Source organism: Mus pahari, chromosome 9 (assembly GCF_900095145.1).
Source record: "Mus pahari chromosome 9, PAHARI_EIJ_v1.1, whole genome shotgun sequence".
Taxonomy (NCBI): domain Eukaryota; kingdom Metazoa; phylum Chordata; class Mammalia; order Rodentia; family Muridae; genus Mus; species Mus pahari.
In genome coordinates, this window is record NC_034598.1 from 19,095,627 (window position 1) to 19,117,168 (window position 21,542).

Below are 21,542 nucleotides of genomic sequence, written 5' to 3' on the forward strand. Positions count from 1 at the left end.
GTCTAGGGGACTTTGGGGATAGCATTTAAAATGTAAATGAAGTAAATACCTAATAAAAATTGGAAAAAGAAAAATAAGCCATATGCAGAATCTATATTTAAACATACAAATATGCATATTATATATACACAAATATATACAGAATATATATATAAACATATATCATAAACCTCATTTCTCAGAACTTTAATTTGCAAAGATAAATGTATGTGAGAAAAACAATGTTTATAAAAGGTTATTCATTGTGACATCACTTATAATATACTCAAATAGCAAAACAACCTTAATTTCCATGAGATGGTTGAATACATTATGGTTTCTATAAAAAAGAAAATAAATGTAAGTGTAGAGAACAAAACAATGTGCATATTCTTAAGTACATGCATTTTTATCTGTTTGTGATACGCATCAACCCTGGAAAGACATCCCCATGCTGATGAGAGTGTATTCTGTGTGCATGTGGGAAGGCTGTGAAAGAACAGATGGAAGAAAGTAGATGGACACAAGCCATGAAACATGAACTCTGCAAACTCACCATTATTTCAGAACACTGACGTAAGGTACTCTAAGGTCATAAGTAAAATATACTACAAGTACAGATTTACTAATCCACTACAAAGAGCACTAAGCCTTACCTGTAAATTACTCACGTAGGAGTCTTCACAATTTACATAATGTCCTAGCATAGCATGCTGGGCCCGTAGTTCATTATCCCTTATCCTTTCATGTAGGTGGTTAATTTGTTGCTTCTGCCTGAAAAAAAATGAAGTGAAATTACATTATGAAGAATAAACTTTTCTAAGAAACAATGAAGAAAACATTTAGTATGCTGATACTTTTACACATGTATAAGTTTTGCCTCATCTCAAACACTGAGGAAATATTAATTAAAGAAAGAAAGAAAGAAAAAAAGAAAAAGAAGAAAGAAAGAAAGAAAGAAAGAAAGAAAGAAAGAAAGAAAGAAAGAAAGAAAGAAAGAAAGAAAGAAAGAAAGAAAGAAAGAAAGAAAGAAAATTGCAGGGTTGGAGAGATGGCTCAGTATATTAAGTGTTTGTCACTCAAGCAAGAAAAGCAATTACACATCCCCAGAACCCAGGCATGTCAGTCGGGCGTGGTAGCTCTTGTAGCAGTCAAGATGAAGAGACAGAGGATCCCCAGGACAAGCTGGCTACCTAGATTAGCTGGAACTGGGGAGCCATGGTTCAGTTAGAGATCCTGCCCCAATAAATGAAGGGTAGAAGGATTTCAGCAGACAACTAAGATCAACTTCAGGCATACACATACATCTAAGCACACTGCACATACATGTGCCCCTACATACATGTAAGTATAAATATACCACACACACACACATACACACACACACACACACACACACACACGAAAAAGCAAGACTGGAAGAAGCTATTTATAACAAAGTGATGTGTGTGTGTGTGTGTGTGTGTGTGTGTGTGTGTGTATACAGACAAATGGAAGTCTATGTATTAATTTCTGAACTACACATTCAAAACTCCTCAATATAAAGGATTCTTCAGAGGAAAATTAATAGGAAAGATATCCTTTCTATACAAATAACAGATATCCACTTTTGCTTTTTAATTTGTCCTCAAAATTTAAATTTTTACATATTCTAATTCTTTTCCTATACTAAATTCCAAGCTAGGTTAAATTATTTTTTCTACTAACATAGTTGTGAAAATTTCCTGAGATGGATGTGACCTGGGGTCTCATTTGTGGCTGGCATCTGAAGCAAAGAAAGGACTGCTGAGGACCATGTCTTGACCCTGTGGAATCTAATTCTAGCTCACCACTGTTAGTATGGACCTGCAGAACTGATCATCTGAGACTGAAACATATATTTAAATACCCTGATTCAATAATGCTACATACATGAATATAAACAACTATAATAAAAAGTAAACTATCAAAACTGTATTTAGATATTCAAATTTAACTGATAAATATGATGTAAAATAAACATCTTTTCTTTATTATAATGTCCATCAACCATCTCAAAGCAATAGATACTTATTATAAGTAACCATTAATATTACTTTTCTTATTCATTTTTCCCTCTTTGATTAGCACAAAAGTAGTAAGTTTCATTACAACATCACCATTCATGTGTCACACTTCACTCACGGTTGTTCTCTTCCCTGACATCCCTCCCCTCGGTCTTCTGAACAACTATGTCTGGATCCTTATCACATGCATTCCATTATTCTATTTCCTCCCTCATTTAAGATCTCTTCCATCCCTCTCATGATCCCATTCCCAGTGTCATGACCACACACACACACACACACACACACACACACACACAATTTTACATTTAGGTTCCATACATAAGAGTCCCCCCATTCTTCTGAATATGTCACGGCTTCACTTTTTTATGTGGCTGCATAAAAGTCCATGTAATGTGATATACATCATGTATTTTTCATCCATCTTTTGGTAGGCATCTAGGCTGGTTCCATGTCTGGGTTACTGTGAATAGTTAATAATAAACACGAATGTAAAAAGTACCTTTGTGGTATGCTGAATTAGGAGTTCCTCAAGTATAAGCCCAAATTGGTAGGAGTGAATCTCACCGATTCCTACCTTCAGTTCCTTAGGGTACCTCTATGGTTCCCTATAGTGGCTGCACCAGTTTACCTTCCTACCAAGTGTGAATAAGAACTTATCTTTCCCCAAATTCTCATCAGTATCTGTTGCCATATGATTTCTTAAAAACAGGCATTCTGCCTGGAGTGAGATGGAATATGAAAGCAATTTAAATGTACACTTTACAAATTTTTAAGTATTTATGGCTATTTGTGTTTCTCCTTCAGAAAATGGGCTATTAAATTAATTAGGCCATTTACTGAATGGATGACAGTTTTGTGATGTTTATTTTTGCAATACTCTGTATATTCACGATCTCAATCCTCTATATAAAATGAAGTATTCACTCTGCTGATTATTTCTATAGGTGTTTGTCCATTGTTGACCCACTCCGGTCAGTGAGGCTGTCTCCATGCATCCCAAAGCACTTCACATTTTTACTACTAAAGCAAGTAATTCATGAGGTGATGTTTATAGCTAGCTTAAGAACCAACAAGTTAGGAAGGGGGTGTACCTAGTGTTATATATTACAAGAGTTATCTTTGGTCATGTCAAAGACACAAGAATACTCCTCCTTTGGCTTTCCCATAAAGATAATGTAAACATGCAAGGGTATCTCTTCACACCCTTGCTTTCAAGTGCTTCCACTTCTCACAATGTGCTAGATAGTTTTATATCAACTTGACACAAGCTAATTGTGTCAAGGGAACCTCAATTGAAAAAAATTGCCTAAGAAAGATCGGGTTGTAGGCAAGATTGTAGGCCATTTTCTTAATTGGAGATTGATGGAGAAGGACCCAGCCCCATTATGGGTGGTGCGATCCCTGGGCTGGTGGTCCAGCTCTAAGAGAAAGCGGACAAAGCAAGCCATGATGAGCAAGCTAGTAAGTAGACCCCTTCATCATCTCTTGCCTCCCGGTTCCTGCCCTGTTTGAATTACTATCCTGACTTCTTTTTATGATGAAGATGAACAGTGCTGTGGAAATGTAAGCTAAATAAACCCTTTCCTCCCCCAAGTTGCTGTGGTCATGGTGTTTTGTCACAGCTATAGAAACCCAAACTAAGACACACAGTTTATGCAATTCTTCTTAAGACACCTTGTGGGAAGAACATCTGTACTCTGCCCCATTTATAGTTCACACAGTAAGTTCACAGTTTTCTTACAAAGGCTCCCACAGTCAATTCTTCATATTATTTCCTGTTATTCAGAGCAAATCCGTGCTCATGCTTCTACCCTATGTCTTCCTCTAGCAGTTGCAAACATTAAGGTCTGCACTAAGGCACTGACTCTATTTTGAATGGTTAGTTTTACAGAGAGTGGATCTACATGTAACAATCCAGTTTTCCCAATACCATTTCTTAACAAGACTGTCTTTTCTCCAATATGTGTTTTTGATACTATTGTGGTTGTAGCTGTATATGTTATTTCTAGGTCCGTTACTGGTCTTTATGTCTGTTTTTGTGACAATACCATATTGCTTTCTTGCTGTGTTTCTGTAATAATTTAAAATCGGGTACCAATACCTCTGGCATTGTTCTAATGATTACTCTTGACTACTAAAGGATTACTCTTGTTCTTCTAAATGTATTTTGTCAAGGTTTTATTTTGTCTTATTGATAAGATACAGCATCAGGCATCCCAGGTAGACTCTGAACTCACTACGTAGCCCATGGGTTACCTTGAACTGTGTGTGTGTGTGTGTGTGTGTGTGTGTGTGTGTGTATTCGTTAGTTATTCTTTCAGACTCTCATACATATATGCAGTCGATTTTGATTACATCCACCCCCTCCACATGCTCTTTCCTCTAATTCCTCCTAGACCCCCACCACAACAGCTCCATCTCTGATTCTTGTACTCTTTTTTTTAAAAACCTCTGAGTCTGATTAGTATCTCCCGTATGTGTGTGAGTATAGGCCCATCTACCAGAGGATGGGCAAGCTGCTGGGAACAACATCCCTGAAGAAAACTGACTTTTCCTTCAGCAGACATCAACTGCCAATAGTTCTCTGCTAGGTGAGGGGCTTTATGATCTCTTCTCAGATCCACGCTGAAATTTTGACTGACTTCATGTTGAGCAGGGTTTGTTCAGACAACCACAGCCACTATGAATGCATGTGTGCAGCAGTCTTATCATGTTAAGAAAACAGTTTTACAGAAACTTCTGGGTCATACAGACTTTCCACCTCATCTTCCATAATAATCTGGGCCTCAAGGAGAAGTGAGGAGGACAGTACTCATGCCTGGCCCTGTAACCTACGTGAAGAACCCATGGCTGCCTAGGTCACAGGCCCCAGGGGAGAACCTACTTATATTATCTTGATAAATGGACATAATATCAATCTGTCTTCTTAATACTTACCTTTATATCAATAGACCACTGCAGCTCTCTAACCTCATCAAAGAAGATTCGCCCTAAATCACTAAATGAGACCTTCAACTTAGGACCTTCTTGCCCCTATGTTCAGAGTGCTACGACTACAGGTTTATGTGGTGATCGGCACCGAGTCTGGGGTCCTGTGTGTGCTAGACTAGCACTCTACCAAGTGAATTATATCCTCAGTCCCCAAAGAAATTTTAGAATTAATATTTTTTTAATTTTATATAAGAGCATCTTTGGAATTTTTATGGTAATTTTTTGATGTTGTAGATTGCTTTGGGTAATTTAGCCATTTCTACAAAATTAATTCAGCTAATCCATGAACACAAGAGGATTTTCATCTAAGTATTTTTTGTTTCAGTTTCCTCAATACCTTAAAGTTTTCACTGTAGAATGTTTTTATTTGGTTAGGTTTATTTCTAGGTATTTTATTTTTATTGATGCTAATGTTAATGAGATTTTCCCATTACTTCTTGATATGTTTATTTACTGGTATATAAAAAAGCTACTATTTTGTTTTTTATTTTGATAGAGTATTCTACTACTTTAGTGAAAGTGTTCATTGGAGCTAAGAGATTTAAGTGGACTCTTTATTCTTCCATATATAGGATCCCCAAATCTGAAAGAAATCATGTCATCCACAAACAAAGATAACCTCTTCCTTTTGTATTTGTATTCTACTTCTATCACCACTATATCATTACTTTATTATTATTATTATTATTATTATTATTATTATTATTACTAATGTCTTAGTTAAGGTAATAATAATAATAATAATATCAACGGTCCTTTGTTGTGAAACATTACTGCTTTGATCTCTCTGATGGTTAATTTAAGCTGTTGTAAAATGCCTAGTATTTGAACATCTATTTCAGTTTTAAGGCTTGGGAATTTTAAAGCTTGGGGCACTGGGCTGGTAAGGACCCTCGGTGGGGCGAAGATGGAGTCCTTTACCAATATTCGACTTCAGCTTCCAAGGAATATGATTGAAAACAGCATGTTTGTAGAAGAACCAGATGTGGTAGATTTAGCCAAAGAACCTTGTTTATATCCTCTGGAACCTGCTGAAGTTGAATATGAGGCAAGAGGTTCGAGGCTCCTGGTGCGCGGTCTTGGTGAGCATGAGGTGGATGAGGATGAAGAGGATTAAGAGTCATCTGCAAAGCTGCTGCGCATGTCATGAACAGAAGCTCAGGCCTTCGGAACAGTGTAGCAGGCTACAGGCAGAGTCCAGATGGGACTTGTGATCTGTGTTTTTGTGATGTCAGCAGTTTCAAGTCAAGAAAAACAAGTTGAAATTCTGGAATACCCATATCATGAACAAATCGCCATTGTTGCCCCTGAACCTCTTCTAACAGGACAGCATCCGGGGACGCGCGTAGACAGTTGGGAATTTTCGATTGGGAGTGAACCCTGTGATTCCAGCCATGGGCTCCTCAGCATCTTCTCCTGCTACTGCAGTAAACACCTCAAATGCTTCAGATCGTCAGCCGGCTTCACCATTCTCAGGATGCCCAATGCATGAAGGGCAAAGGAAAGGCTGTCCAGTGACTGCAGCAACATCTGACCTGACTAGTGAGGGCAAAGCACACACTGTGCCTGCTCACCAAGACCGGGCCTATAATTATGTGGAATGCCCTGTTACTGGTGCTGCAGCTAAGGATAAGGAGAGCCTTGATCCTTCAAACTTGATGCCACCACCTAATCAGACACCATCCCCAAATCAGCCATTTACTTTGTCTACCTCAAGAGAGGAATCATGAATTCTGAGAGCCGACTCTGAAAAAAGGTGGGTTTACCCTTCTGAACAGATGTTCTGGAATGCCATGTTACAGAAAGGGTGGAAGTGGAAAAATGATGCTATTAGTCAGAACGACATGTTCAATATCATTAGAATTCACAATCAGAATAATGAGCAAGCTTGGAAGGAGATTTTGAAATGTGAAGCCCTTCATGCTCATGAGTGTCCTTGTGGCCCATCATTGGTCTGATTTGGAGGTAAAGCAAGAGAGTATTCACCAAGGGCAAGAATTTAGTCCTGGATGGGGTATGAATTGCTTTTTGACCACCATGACTGGATCATCAATCGTTATGGCACAGAAGTTAGATATGTGATTGATTACTACGATGGTGGTGAGGTGAACAAGGACTATCAGTTCACTATCCTGGATGTGCGTCCTGCCTTTGACTTATTCTCCGCAGTATGGGACAGAATGAAGGCTGCATGAGCTGCAAGTGTGTGCTGTCCTGACACCAGGCTCAGGACATGGACCTGCAAGAGTGTGCTGTCCTGACACCAGGTTCAGGACATGGAGCTGCAAGAGTGTGCTGTCCTGACACCAGGCTCAGGACGTGGAGATGCCGGATGCAGGGAGGAGGTGCTGATGGAAAGAAGAAGAAAGAAGAAAAGAAAGAAAAAGTAGAAGCTTGTCAGAAGGAACAGGAAGATTAGAAGCTGTTCGGTTGGCTAAGAAGAAAGAAGATTCATGCAGAGCAGAGCATCCGCATCCAGTCCATTCTCCCATCCTCAGCTGCAGGAATTGAATTCACCGTGTCTTGTTAATTTCAAAACTAAGGAAAAAACAAGGCACACATGACTCTGCGGTGTGTGTGTGTGGTGTGTGTGTGTGTGTGTGTGTGTGTGTGTGTGTGTGTGTGTGTGTGCGTGCTGTTTTGGTGTGTTAAAAAGGAACTACGGGGAGTTCCTTGGTAAGTACAAGCTAAGCTACTGGTATAGAGGATAGGTTAAGATCCCAGGTTATGGGATCTAGGGCTAGGAAGAGGCTTCCCGGTAGAGGGACAAATTTAAAAGGATCCTGGAGCAGGGACAAATTTAAACAAGTCAAGCTCCCAGGGTTATGGGACGGAGTTACAAGTCAAGCTCCTGGGGTTACGGGACAGAGTCAAAGTTAGGCCTTTAAGGATCCCGGAACAGGGACGAATTTTGAGACTGCTGTTAGAAGAACTGGTGGTTAGAGTTCAGAACTTTCAGCAGCCAGGGTTTGCCAGCAGGGTAAGTTCACAGTAAGTGAGACTTACAACCCCAGGAGTTTGGGGAAAGACCTCGGGGAAGCATAGAGGCTAGAGCAAGGTCGCCAGGAAGCAGGCGCTAAGCAAAAGTGAAAGGAGACATAACAGAAAGCTCCTGGATTGGGACAATTAAGGTTCCCAGATTGAGACTATATAAAGTTCCCAGATTGGAACAATTAAGTTCCTGGATTGGGACTATAAACCTCCCGGGTTTTTGGGACAAGTTAGTCAAGGTTCTCAGCACAGGGACGAAGTTAAAAGTGAAGAGAGCAAGAGAAGATTGCTTTAAAAATGAAAGCAAGAGTGTTGATGCAGCTGTTAGCAATTTGGATTTTAGTTAAAGAATTCATAGTGGAGAAAACCCACAGAAGGGTAGGAAATATAGAACAGGATTCAAGACCTTAGCTCAAATTTTGTTACTCCAGTGTGTGGTCCAAGCAGTTCAATGTAGGGTTAATTAAGGCAAGCAAATGTGAATTTTTAATTAAATAAAAAGGGGAAACTGTAGGAGGCTACGGCTCCTCCCCTGGGCTACCTGAAGCCGCACCTTAAAGATGGTGCCTGTCAGCTATGGAGTTTGTGGTAAACAGGTCCATATTTGGCGGTGATTTGTTCCTTGTGCCTGGTGAGGTGATGTGGCCTGCCGTGATGGGAGTGAATAGGAGAATATAAAAGGACTTGTAGCCCAGGGCTCAGGGGAAATGAAGAAAGAAGTTTGCTGAATAAACTGCTGAGAGAAGAACTGGTGGTTGCATCTTCCTTGCTGGTCAAGAGAGCAGACGCAACAGATAATCTCATTGACTAGATTCGGTATGACTTTAGTGTTTATCTCATCATATTATTCTATCCCATGTGTTCTTAGGTTTGGTCTGCTCATCATATCCCAGAGTTCTTAAAACATTTTGCTCATGCTTATCTTGTTTTTCTTTACTGATGTTTACATGTGGCATTTCATCAACCCCATCTTCCATTTTGACATCGATTCCAACTCTGACTCTGACTTCTCCCTCCTCTTCTCTTCCTTCTCCTCCTTCTTCTTGGTCAAGCCTACTAATGATGGTTTCTGGCTGATTGAGTTTTTCATTTCCAACACTTTTTTTCCAAAACCTCAGATGCCTAGTTAAATATTTATTCATGCTGCTGAGTTTTCATCCACACTATTGACTTTCCCCAGCCATTTTATTAAAATTACTGTCCTCGGGATTCTAGGTCCTCCTTCTTATCTTTGGTCATTCTTACAAGAAAACATTTGAGATCTTCATCTGGCATTTCATTCATTTCAGTATATTTGAGTTTAATAAAGAACTACCGTCTTTTGAAGAAGTCATACTGCTTTGGCACACCACCCCCATCCATGTTTCTGAGAGATTCTGTGTTTTAATTTCTGTTGTTGGTTTGTTCTTGTTGAGTAGTCTATTTTCAATTCTCTCTCTGCCCTCTCCCTCTCCTCTCTCCCTCTCTCCCTTTCTCTCCTCTCTGCTCCCCCGCCCCATTCCTTGATGCCACTGACAGCCTTGAACTCATGCTCCTCCTGCCCCCTTGTCTTCCTTCTGAGTCTGAGGAATACAGGCATTATAACTGCAACCAGTTCTAGATGGTTCTCATTAGCAAACCTAGGGGACTATGTATTTTAGGCAAGTACTCTACCAACTGAGATATGTTCCAAGTCTCCTTAATTTTTTGACTGATCATTTAGCAAATACTGGCATTCTTTAATCCCCCTTTATGTTATTAAGTACTGAACCCAAAGTCTTGTGCTTATGAGACAAGCATTTTAGTACTAAGCTGAGTTGTGTCTCTAGCCCTGAGTAGCCTACCCTTGAAGGCTCAATCCCTAATCCAACTACAAAGAAAATTTCTGGAAGTAGCTGCTGCTTCTCCTCCCTCTTTGCTAAGGATCTGGGCAGCTGATGCTCTCTCTGTTAAACTTCCTTTTCTATTTCAGCCCATTCTTCTTCAGCTGTTTCCAGCTATCTTTCCTTCCTTCATTTATCCCACTAATTCACACAAAAATAAGCAAGTACTAACTGGTTACAGAAGAAAATACCCTCCTCAAATGTTTTCTAAAGTATCTTAATAGAACACACTTGATAATTCCAAAAGTGATATAAATGATGTACACCCATATATTTTAAAGATAACATAATGCAGTAACCTTATGATTTCTTGCTCAGAAAAATCAAGAGATTTTCTACTAAAACTAAATGAATTTTTGATAACTCTAGTGCTAGAATATTACATTCTTACAATGTTGTAAAAGAAACACTTGCATAATTCTTACTTTAGGCAATGTAAATTTTAAAATATATCCTTTTCATATTTAGGTGGTCTCAAATCTCATATATAATAGTCAAAAGAACTCATCATGTTAGTATGGCTTTCCAAATTTGACAGTCTCTAAAGTCAAATATAAAGACATCACCTTGCAGCTCTGACAGTTCAATGTACTATATGAAGGACAGAGAATATCTTCTAAACCATGATTTTCACTAAAGCAAATGTAGAGCATGTCAGAAATCAAACAGACACACCGATCATCAGTTGCCATGGAGCTGGAGAGGGCAGACATTAGACATTAATTTGTTTGTGATTGCAAATTTTAAGTGGTGGATGAAACTAATTGTTCATCTGAAATAATGAGTAATTAAAAAGCAGACTCACCTATCAATTACAATTTCCTTCTGCCTCAGAAGTCCTTCTTTTATTTTCAGCACTGATTCCCATTTACTGAAATCCTGGAAGCCAGGAGGTGAATAACTCTGACGAGATGATCCAGTCAAAACCTGCACAAAAAAGTTTATACATTTAGTATGCTATCTAAAGGAAACAACTGCATACCAGCCAGTATTTTCCCAATGGTTTCCATAAACAAACAAACAAACAAGCATCTCTCTCCTCTCTGTCCCACCCCCACTTAAAAAACAAAAGGCACGCAAAGCAAGCCAGAGAAGCCAGTAAGCAGTCTCACCATGGTTCTGCCTCCAGTCTCCAGCCTTGACTTCCTGCTATGAGCTCAATGATGGACTGACTCCATCAATCAGTGTCTTCGCTGATCACGTATTGTTTATTTAGGACAATAGGAAAGATCTTTAGTAGCTAGAAGCAATAAACTAAGCCTCTTCTCTTCCAAGTTCTCAGTCTCCCCAGGAGGGGGTGATAGACTAAGAAGTACTCACGAATTACGGGTGTGGGGGTAATTATGCATAAACAGAATGATAATAACCATGAGCAACGCCAGGACTTTCAGCTAAACCTTGACAATGTCTATGATTCTCAGAGAGGACAAGTTTGCTAGTAGCACTTTTATTGAGTGCTTTAGAAAGTAATATGGAGCAGAAGCGGAGGGATTTCTGAGTTCGAGGCCAGCCTGGTCTACAGAGTGGGTTCCAGGACAGCCAGGGCTATACAGAGAAACCCTGTCTCAAAAAAACAAAACAAACAAACAAACAAACAAAAAAAGTAAGATGGAAGCCGGGCAGTGGTGGCACACACCTCTAATTCCAACACTTGGGAGGCAGAGGCAGGCAAATTTCTGAGTTCGAGGCCAGCCTGGTCTACAGTGTGAGTTCCAGGACATCCAGGGCTATATAGAGAAACCATGTCTCGAAAAAAGGAAGGAAGGAAGGAAGGAAGGAAGGAAGGAAGGAAGGAAGGAAGGAAGGAAGGAAGGAAGGAAGGAAAGAAGGAAGGAAAAAAGGCAGGCTCTTCAGGCATGATTATCTATGGACAAAACCAGAGGATGTCAAAACAGATGGTTTCCCCATTGTGTATCCTATGGATCACTCTAATGTAAAACATTCCTCTTGCACTGTAATCATGCTTCATGAATCCATCAAAATATATTGCCAAATAGGTCTAGAGGATGCCCTGGTGCTAATGACTAAGAACTTGGGAGTTTGTCACTGAACAGAGCACTGGGAATTCTAAGAGGGAAGCTGAGCTTGGAGGTACCTCCTGGTCTGGAGTACCTGGCAGTTACTCTGTGCTCTCAGGCATTTAGCATCTTCTTTTCCTGCTGAATGAGGGGAATCATTTTTACACAGATGACCAGGACCTACTCATGGATTATCTAATGATCAGGAAAGGATAACTGATCAACCCCAAGTCTGCTTCCAACCCCTTTTGCTACTTCAGGTTCCTCTAAGGTCTGTTCCTTTAGAGTGTTCCCTGCCAGGACTACCAAAGGAAGCCAAAAGCACCTCTGGCAGATCTTTTGCAGTCATTGCCACACAGTGCAAGTTCAATCCATATTCATGTGGAACCAGAGGAAAAACTATAGACCCTGAGGGACAAGATGACTGTGGCCAAATGGCAACTTCACCCACTCCACAGACCAGGGTTTCTGCCTTGCTGCAGCCCTGATGTCTAAGTCCTGGACACAGTTGTGCCTCTCTGAGATACAGTGCCGTGGAAGCTTTCTCACCTAGGGGTGTTTTAATAGAGAGTTGTAAGACTCATTATGGACATTGGACCTTAAAAATACCCCATTTTGTATTAAAATGCAACAAAACTGGTTTTTATATTTAAAAAGCACATTTATATTATATAAATGACCATTAAAGAATTTCAAATATGTTCCAAAGTAAATATGTAATTCTAATGAAGAACTGACAATAAAAAATTTAAAAGGTCTAGCTATTTGTAGTATTACATAGAAGATTTTTTTATTCATTATCATGTATAATTAGAAGTTTTCTGAAATCAGTCTGTTATTACCTCAATAAGCAGTAAAATGAAGGAAATGCTCTATGACTCAGATAAACATTACCAGGAGAATCACCACAGGGAAGAGAGACACACGGCACCTGAGTACCCAGACTGTAAACTGTGATGATCAAATCATCTTTAACTTCATTTAACATTTCAAAATCACAAATATTTTCCCAAGGCATAAAACATTATCCACAAATAACTATTATGTGGATAATTTATACGGTTATTTGTTGCCACTATAATTGCAAAATCTAGCAAAAATGTATTTAGATGTTAAGAAAATTTTCCGATACTTAACATATATCAACAACAATAAAAACCAATACAGAAATGTGGTAAAACTATAAAGGGCTCTTGAGAGAACAAATGACCTCCTTTGATTAATGTACTACTTATTTACTTACTTACATATTTATTAATGAAAGGTGGTAGATACCCAAGTACATCTGCCACAAAAACAGGAGTGGAAGGTTTAAGAGAAGTAATGGGTAAGAAGGCAGAGAAGAGGACATGGAGGAATGATTAACCAAAACTACATGACTACATAATGAAGGCTGATACTTGCTAAACTCATTTAAAGTAAGAATCTGATTGAGGTATTTTGTGTAGATACAAAGCTGCAACCACCAAAAACCATAGGTTATTGAATAAAAGTTCAGAGCCACAGGTGTGTTCCCCCTACAAGCTGTTAGTCCAGGAGATTCCAGCCCTTCCTGCTGCTGCAGATACCTTGAGCTGTGTGCAGGACACAGAGAATCCACCTGGAACTGGGTGGAAAACGTCCTCCCTTCTGACTAGCTTTCACAGTGCTACAAGGTACTAAGTTGTCTGCTGGAGGCAAATGGCCACCCACAGTACTCCGTTAAAGATCTTGTATGGTACACTACCACCAGCTAGGCAAGATGTAGCCACTGTGCCACAGTGACAAGTCTGCTATGGGGGAATCCAACCATTTTATATTGAATTTGAGGTCTGATCAGTAGGAGGAAATTTAAGTCTGGTACTATAAACCCAGTCGAAAACCTATATACACCCGTTATTGAAACAATATTTTCCATGTGGTTGATGACTTAGCCCCACCCACTTCCTTTCATTTTTTTTCCCTCTCCACACTGAACCCACTGTTTAGTACACCCCCACAATGCAACAAATAAGGAGCTATAATTCAGCATATAAAGGCTTTTTGAGGACTCTATTCTAGTTATGAATGGCATCTTTTTGGCTAGCTACTTCCTGTGTAAATCAGCTCTCCAAACAATACTAGAAGACTACATTCAGTAGAAGGAACTATACAACTGAAATACAGGCATATCCCTGACCCAGGATACATGTATGTATGCATGTATATGTATGTTATAGTAATCATTTGCTAATAGCAGCCAACAGATTACAAGTAAACAAAACAAATATTCACCATAAATGTTGGAAATAGATATAGGTTGATAACATCTGTGAGAGGGTTGTGCTATTCTGGGTCAGTTCATTTCTTTACTTGCAAAATTCTACTAAAGATTTCTTTCAAGAATCCCTGATTTCTTTCCCATGCCATGTTTTCTTTACTGTTTAACAAACACAAAGAAACGTCCTTTATTAGGGGATAGGTACAAGACAGAGACCCAGACAGGTGACAGACACAGAACAAACATAGGCACATGGACAGACAGATCTGATGCACACAGCAAACTATCCATGTATTTATCAGGAAACACAGACTTTGGACAGATAGAAGACACACAGAGGGAAATAAAGAATTCAAACAGGCTCATTTCATCAAACTAATACAAAAGGAGACCTGTGGTTTCAAAAATCCTTAATGCACTGTAGATACATTTTGGTTCCCCCTCTGAAGTTTCTCTAATGCATTTACTGACACAGTATATATCAACAACTCTAATCCTAAGAAACTATAAATTTTTGAATAATTTATTGAGTAATTTTTATATTAATGAAATAGAGAGGATTAGAAAAAAATGAAATTATTTATCAAGTAAAGTCATAACTTTACAGGTAGTTTCTATTTGAATGAAAAAACTCAAAACTTTTGAGTAAGGTAATGTGGTGGTTTGAATGAGAATGGCTCATATACTTGAATTCTTGGTCCCCAGTTGGTAGAATGGTTTGGTAAGGCTTAGGAGGTGTGGCCTTGCTGGAGGAAGTGGCACCTAACAGGAGATAGTGTGTAACTTTGAAGTTTCAAAAGCCCACCGCAGGCCCATTCTCTCCCTCTATGCCTCCAACTTGAAGACTGAGATGCAAACACTCTGCTACTGCTCAGCACCATGTCTTGCCTGCTACTGTGCCCCTTACCATCACGACCATGGGCTAATCCTCTGTCAGTATCAGCAAGCCTCCAATGGATACTTTCTTTTATAAGTTGCTTTGGTCATAGTGTCTCTTCACAGCAATAGAAAAGTAACTATGACAAGTAATTAGAATTTGTACAGCAATGACTTACAAAATTGCAATTTAAAATAATAAGACATTTTATAGTAGATGTGAAAAATCAAAGCATCATCATTTTTGGCATCACTGCAATTAAACTTCTTCCAAATAAAATGTGAATTGAACTGAATGAAAATATCCAAGGTGTGTAAATGTCAGAGAAAGAGGGAGGGGTGAACTGTATGGCAATAAGTAAGTATTAGAAACAAGAAAATATACTTGTATTACTTTTTTCTATTCCTGTAATAAAATACTCTGCAAAGACAATTTAAGGAAGGAAGGGTTTATCTTGGCTCACAGTTCAACAGCACAGTCCATCATGACAGAAATGCCATGGCAGCAAGAGCCTCGAGTAGCTGGTCCAACTGCATCCAAACTCATGACAAGAATTAGAACTGAGGAACACTGGTACTCAGCTCACTGTCTCCTTGTTATTCAGTCTAGAATCCCATCCCATCAAATCGTTCCAGCCATACTTAGGATGGGTCTTCCATCTCAGTTAACCTAATGTAGATAATGCCTCACAGGTGTGCCCACAGACTTTTCTCCTAAGTAAGTCTAGATCTTGCCAAGGTGCCAATTAAAACTAACTTTCACAACATTTGAAGCAAGCACATAGAAGAAAATAAGTTCAAAAGCAGAAATCAATGAAATTTAAACCAGAAAGACAATAGACAAAAATGAGAATGATAAAAGGCTTTGTATGGGGTGAAACACGACGACCCTAAGAAGAGAAGACCACGCTCTGCTAGAGCAACTGTATGCACTACAAATGCTGTAGTGCACAGTCCTAGCTACAGTGCCTTTTCTTACTGCCGCTCTGGTTCTATCCAACACCTGCAAATAGGAAGTCAATAAACCTACAACCCAACAAAATGCAAGCACACACTAACAGCCCACAGGTTACACTGGCCCTCAAAGCTGCCAATATTCTAGGGCTATAAAGATGTTTTTTTTTTCAAAGGAGATGCTATCGACCCACAATTTGTCCTGTCTACAAGATGTGCAAGATAAAGTGGAGCAGAAATTGAGGGAATGGCCAAACAATGAATGTCCCAACTTGAGACCCATGGAAGAGCGGTTCAGCAGGAATGCCAAGCTATGCATGGACAAATCTAGAGCAGAGGACAAAGGAATGGCCAAACAATGAATGTCCCAACTTGAGACCCATGGAAGAGCGGTTCAGCAGGAATGCCAAGCTATGCATGGACAAATCTAGAGCAGAGGACAAAGGAATGGCCAAACAATGAATGTCCCAACTTGAGACCCATGGAAGAGCGGTTCAGCAGGAATGCCAAGCTATGCATGGACAAATCTAGAGCAGAGGACAAAGGAATGGCCAAACAATGAATGACTGGCCCAGCTTGAGACCCATGCCATAAGAGGAAGCTCACCCTTGACACTGCTAACATATTCTCCTATACTTGCAGACAGGCACCTAACATACTTGTCATATGAGAGACTTCACCTAGCAACTGATGGAAATAGGTGCAGAAACGTACAGCCAAACATTAAGCAGAGATGGGGAATCCTATTGAAGAGGGGTTGAAAGGATTGAAGGAGCCTCACACCACAAGAAAACCTACAGAATCAACTAACCTGGGACCACAGGTGCTCAGAGACTGAACCACTAACCAGAAATGATGCATGGGATGGACCTAGGCCCTCTGCACATATGTCACAGTTGTGCAGCTTGGTTTTCCTGTGGGACTCCTAACAGCAGGAGCAGGTCTGTCTCTGACTTTGCTGCCTGTCTTTGGACCCCTTTCCCATGACTGGGCTGGGCTGCCTAGTCACAAATGGAGATGTGCCTAGTCCTACTGCAACTTGATATGCCAAGCTGGGTTGATATCCCTGGGAGGCCTCATTTTTTCTGAGGAGAAAGAATGAGAGGATGCAGGAGAAGAGGGAAGAGAGAGGGGCTGAGAGAAGGGGGGAGAGAAGTAGCTGCAATGGGAATATAAAGTAAATTAATTAATTTTGAAATGGAAAAATAGAGGATAGTCTACTCTATTTTTAAAAAATAATGGAAAAGGAGACACTTTCTATGACAGTATTCCCTCTTCTATATCCTATCAATAATATATTTTCCCTCAAGAACTTGCAAACAGTAAGAATTTGTTAGATAAAATCATAACTAACCATGATAATACTGTGTGATAGTTATTTATAGTGATAGCAAACACAATTTTACGAAATTTAGAAAACCTAGGTATTGTTTAATGAAAAATATTTGTCAAAATGTACATACTGATAAAATAGAAAAAGATACTACTATGCTGTTTCTCTGAGATTTTCAATAACGTATCTTGGTTTATTTGGTTGGTTGGTTTGGTTTTTTTGTTTGTTTGTTTTTTGGTTTGGTTTGGTTTGGTTTTTGGTTTTTTTGTTTTTTGTTTTTTTGTTTTTTGGGGGGGGTTTTTTGGTTTTTTGAGATAGCGTTTCTCTGTGTAGCCCTGGCTGTCCTGGAACTCACTCGGTAGACCAGGCTGGCCTTGAACTCAAAAATCTGCNTGCCTCTGCCTCCCAAGTACTGGGATTAAAGGTGTGTGCCTCCACTGCCTGGCACATATCTTGTTTTTACTGACTGTAGATAATAGAAATAATCAATGGTGTAACAAATTTATGAATACGTAATTCATGTATTTGGAGGCAGAGGCAGACGGATTTCTGAGTTCAAGGCCAGCCTGGTCTACTAAGTGAGTTCCAGGACAGCCAGGGCTACACAGAGAAACCCTGTCTCGAAAAACCAAAAGAAGAAGAAGAAGAAGAAGAAGAAGAAGAAGAAGAAGAAGAAGAAGAAGAAGAAGAAGAAGAAGAAGAAGAAGAAGAAGAAGAAGAAGAAGAAGAAGAAGAAGAAGAAGAAGAAGAAGAAGAAACGTAGTAAAACTGAACTGAACAGGAACGTGAGGAATAAAGGCAATTCTAAGGTCTTGGAGCTGTGTCAACTAGCCCAAGAGAGGAACAGACTTCTCACCAACAAGATGCTTCTGAAAATGGAAGCAAAGGGATTTTTGTCTTTTTGTTTGTTTGTTACATGCAAACATGGTTATAAACATATTCTATAATCGGCAAGTTTAGGGAAAGAAAAGAATCCATCATTTAGATGTTCTACCTAAAAAGACATACAGTACATTATTGTTTGCTAACTAGGGAAGAAAACACTAGCTCAAGAGCCAAAGAAAAATCACAACTTCTCTGTATATAGGCCCTCACTAGATTCAAATAGATTTATAGACTCAGGAGACACACACACACACACACACACACACACACACACACACACACATTCCACTTTTCCCTTGTCATTGGGAATGACAAATTCCATTCTCCTAATTGAATAAGGATAGCGCCTATCTACAACAACACTAAACATGCTACTGAGATGAAAGCCAGATGCTATGAAATGCTGCCAAACATGATTTTAGTAAAAGTTTACTCTGGTGCATCTTAAAATAGCTCAGTGTTCTCTGGCTGGACAAACGGTGTTGAGCTCAGATACCGTAGAGCTACTGCATGGGCCAGCATACCACCTCTGCAGTTCTGCAGGGTCCTTATCTCTCCCCTTCATGTGCCTTTGTCCCTGAGCTCATGCATCACTCACAACATGTCAAACAACACAGCAAATCTTCCTGTTTCCTAGAATAGTCTATCAACAGTAGCACTTTATAAGTGCGGTTTGGGAAAAGAATATACCTCAGCCAAAAGAAACTCACAAAGCTCAATAAATGAAATGAAGGTATGTTACAAACAGCACCAAATTCAATACTTTTTTATTTACAAAAAGAAGAAAAGGATAATAAAATTGTTAATTTAGTAGAAACTGAACTAGGCCCATATTATCTGTGCAGTACAAGCCACATCTTTTAACAAAATAAGGACAAAAGCACATTTTTGGTAGTGTCATTAGTCATCTCCTCCAGTCAGAGTGACCCCAAGTCCCTCTGTATCACATAAGGAATTGTTTGTCTGGTAGAATTGCTGGCCTTTTAAGGATTTTTTTGTTGTTGTTCAAAAGTCAGGAGATGATTGGTTGGTTTTCTGAAATGGGTCTCACACAGTCTGGTGTAGTCTGACACTTACTGCATACAGCCAAGGATGAGCTTGACTTTTTAAATCTCCCTCTTTTGCCTCCCAAGTGCCAGATATACTGGTGTACACAACCACAGCTGGCTCTGGAGCTGTTATTCCTTCAATTTATTTTTCCTAACTCCTTGATACTCTCCTGTCATCCTGATACACTTTACTGAAATAAAAATGCAAATGTGTTGAATTACACAAAGAGTAAGGGAAACAATAAGGGGAATATGAACATATACACACCTAGCTTTAAAATGTGCACATGAAAATAAAACCTTAGAAGTTTTTATTCCTATCATAACACTACAAAACAAATTACCTTCAACTTTGCTTTAGAGGAAGAAACATTGCTTCCTGTCAAAACTCAGTCTCAGTTATATCTGTGTTAATTTATTATGTATGATTTAAATGCTAACAAACAAAAGATTGATACATATGAAACAAGGCACCACTGTAGTCAAAACAGATTGCATGGTATATCCTTGAGCAGTAAGGGTTGAGGGGTAGCTTACTGAGTAAGGCACCTGCCATGTATCATGAGGTTCTGAATTCAGTCCTTTAGCATCCACGTAAAAGGCCAAGCACAGTGCTAGAGAAATGACTAATTGGTTAGAAATACTTGTTGTTTTTCCAGGGACCTCAAGCTCAGATCACAGCACTCACATCTCCTCAGGCCCTGTACTCCTATACTCACGTGCACATATCCACACACAGACACATCCACAAAACTGAAAAGAAAATACATCTGTTTTTTTAATGACAGGCATGGTGGTACATGCCTATAATCCAGGAGTAGGGAGATGGAGACAGAAGGCTCCCTAGAGTTTTCTGGACAGCCAGTTTATCTGGATCTGTGAACTCCAGATTCAGTGAAAACACTGTCTAAAAAAGTAAGGTAGAAAGAGATTGAGAAAGGCACCCTGACCTCTACATGCACAGCCACACAGATGTACCTACACACACATATGCATGTACACATGTATAGCCACATATGTACCTGCACAGACATGTGTACCCACACACATATATGCATGCACACACATATGCACCTGCACACACATATGCATGCACACATGTGCAGCCACATAGGTACCTGCACAAACATATGTACCTGAACACACATATACATGCACACACATACTCAAAAATGAAAAGGCACTTTTCTTAAAAGATTAAATAAACAAAGATTTACACCTTCAAATAAAGTTAATCATGAGTTTTCCCCCAACTTTTATTGCTCTTTCAAAATTTATTAAAAGGAATTCAAACTAATTAATTTACTTTCATTACTAGCCAACTACTACTAAATCACATTGGACAAAAGTCACTGACAGCATAGTAATAAATCATAATATAGTTAAACTATAAAATGGAAATCGATACAAAATATGATACCACACACCTGCAAACCCAGCACATAAGAGACAAAGGCAGGAGGGTCAGAAGCAGTCTGGGTCCCCCACAACACAGCAAGTTTGAGGCACCCTACCCCATCACTCAAAAGGCAGGAGTACAGAAGTTACCAAAAATAAAGTATTTAATATAATATGAGTCTATTTACAGGCTGTTTAACATGAGTAACAATGTACCAGGCAATACACACAGCTTCTATTAAATCTGAGCTATAACAGAAATAGCAACATATTTTCCTGTTTTTTATTTTTAAGGCATTTTTATTAGATATTTTCTTCATTTACATTTCAAATGCTATCCCCAAAGCCCCCTATGCCCTCCCCCCACCCTGCTCCCCAACCCACCCACTCCTGCTGCCTGGCCCTGGCATTCCCCTGTACTGGGACATACTATCTTCGCAAGACCAAGGGCCTCTCCTCCCATTGATGGCCGACTAGGCCATCCTCTGCTACATATGCAACTAGAGACACCAGCTCAGGGGGTACTAGTTAGTTCATATTGCTGTTCCTCCTATAGGGCTGCAGACCTCTTTAGCTCCTTGGGTACTTTCTCTAGCTCCTTCATTAGGGGGCCCTGTGTTCCATCCAATAGATGACTGTCAGCATCCACTTCTGTATTTGCCAGGCACTAGCATAGCCTCACAAGAGAGAGCTATGCCAGGGTTCTGTCAGCAAAAACTTGCTGGCATATGCAATAGTGTCTGGGTTTGGCGGTTATATATGGGATGGATCCCCAGGTGGGGCAGTTTCTGGATGGTCTTTCCTTCTGTCTCAGCTCCACACTTTGTCTCTGTAACTCCTTCCATGGATATTTTGTTCCCCATTCTAAAAAGAGCAAAGTATCCACACTTTGGTCTTCCTTCTTCTTGAGTTTCATGTG

The 21,542-nt window shown here is 39.6% G+C and overlaps 1 protein-coding gene and 1 pseudogene across 2 annotated transcripts in view; one reads left to right on the top strand and one right to left on the bottom strand.

Annotated features, from left to right (window-relative positions):
• Cep85l (centrosomal protein 85 like) overlaps positions 1–21,542 on the bottom strand; it is a 108,259-nt gene that overhangs the window by 32,402 nt on the left and 54,315 nt on the right. For both annotated transcript variants that reach the window (XM_021204887.2, XM_029542186.1), the window contains 2 exons: positions 10,677–10,798; positions 636–753 (listed from right to left, as the gene is read on the bottom strand). In XM_021204887.2, coding sequence (XP_021060546.1) covers positions 636–753; positions 10,677–10,798 — 240 coding nt within the window. The remainder of the gene's footprint in view (positions 1–635; positions 754–10,676; positions 10,799–21,542) is intronic.
• On the top strand, positions 6,363–7,213 carry LOC110326674 (annotated as a pseudogene).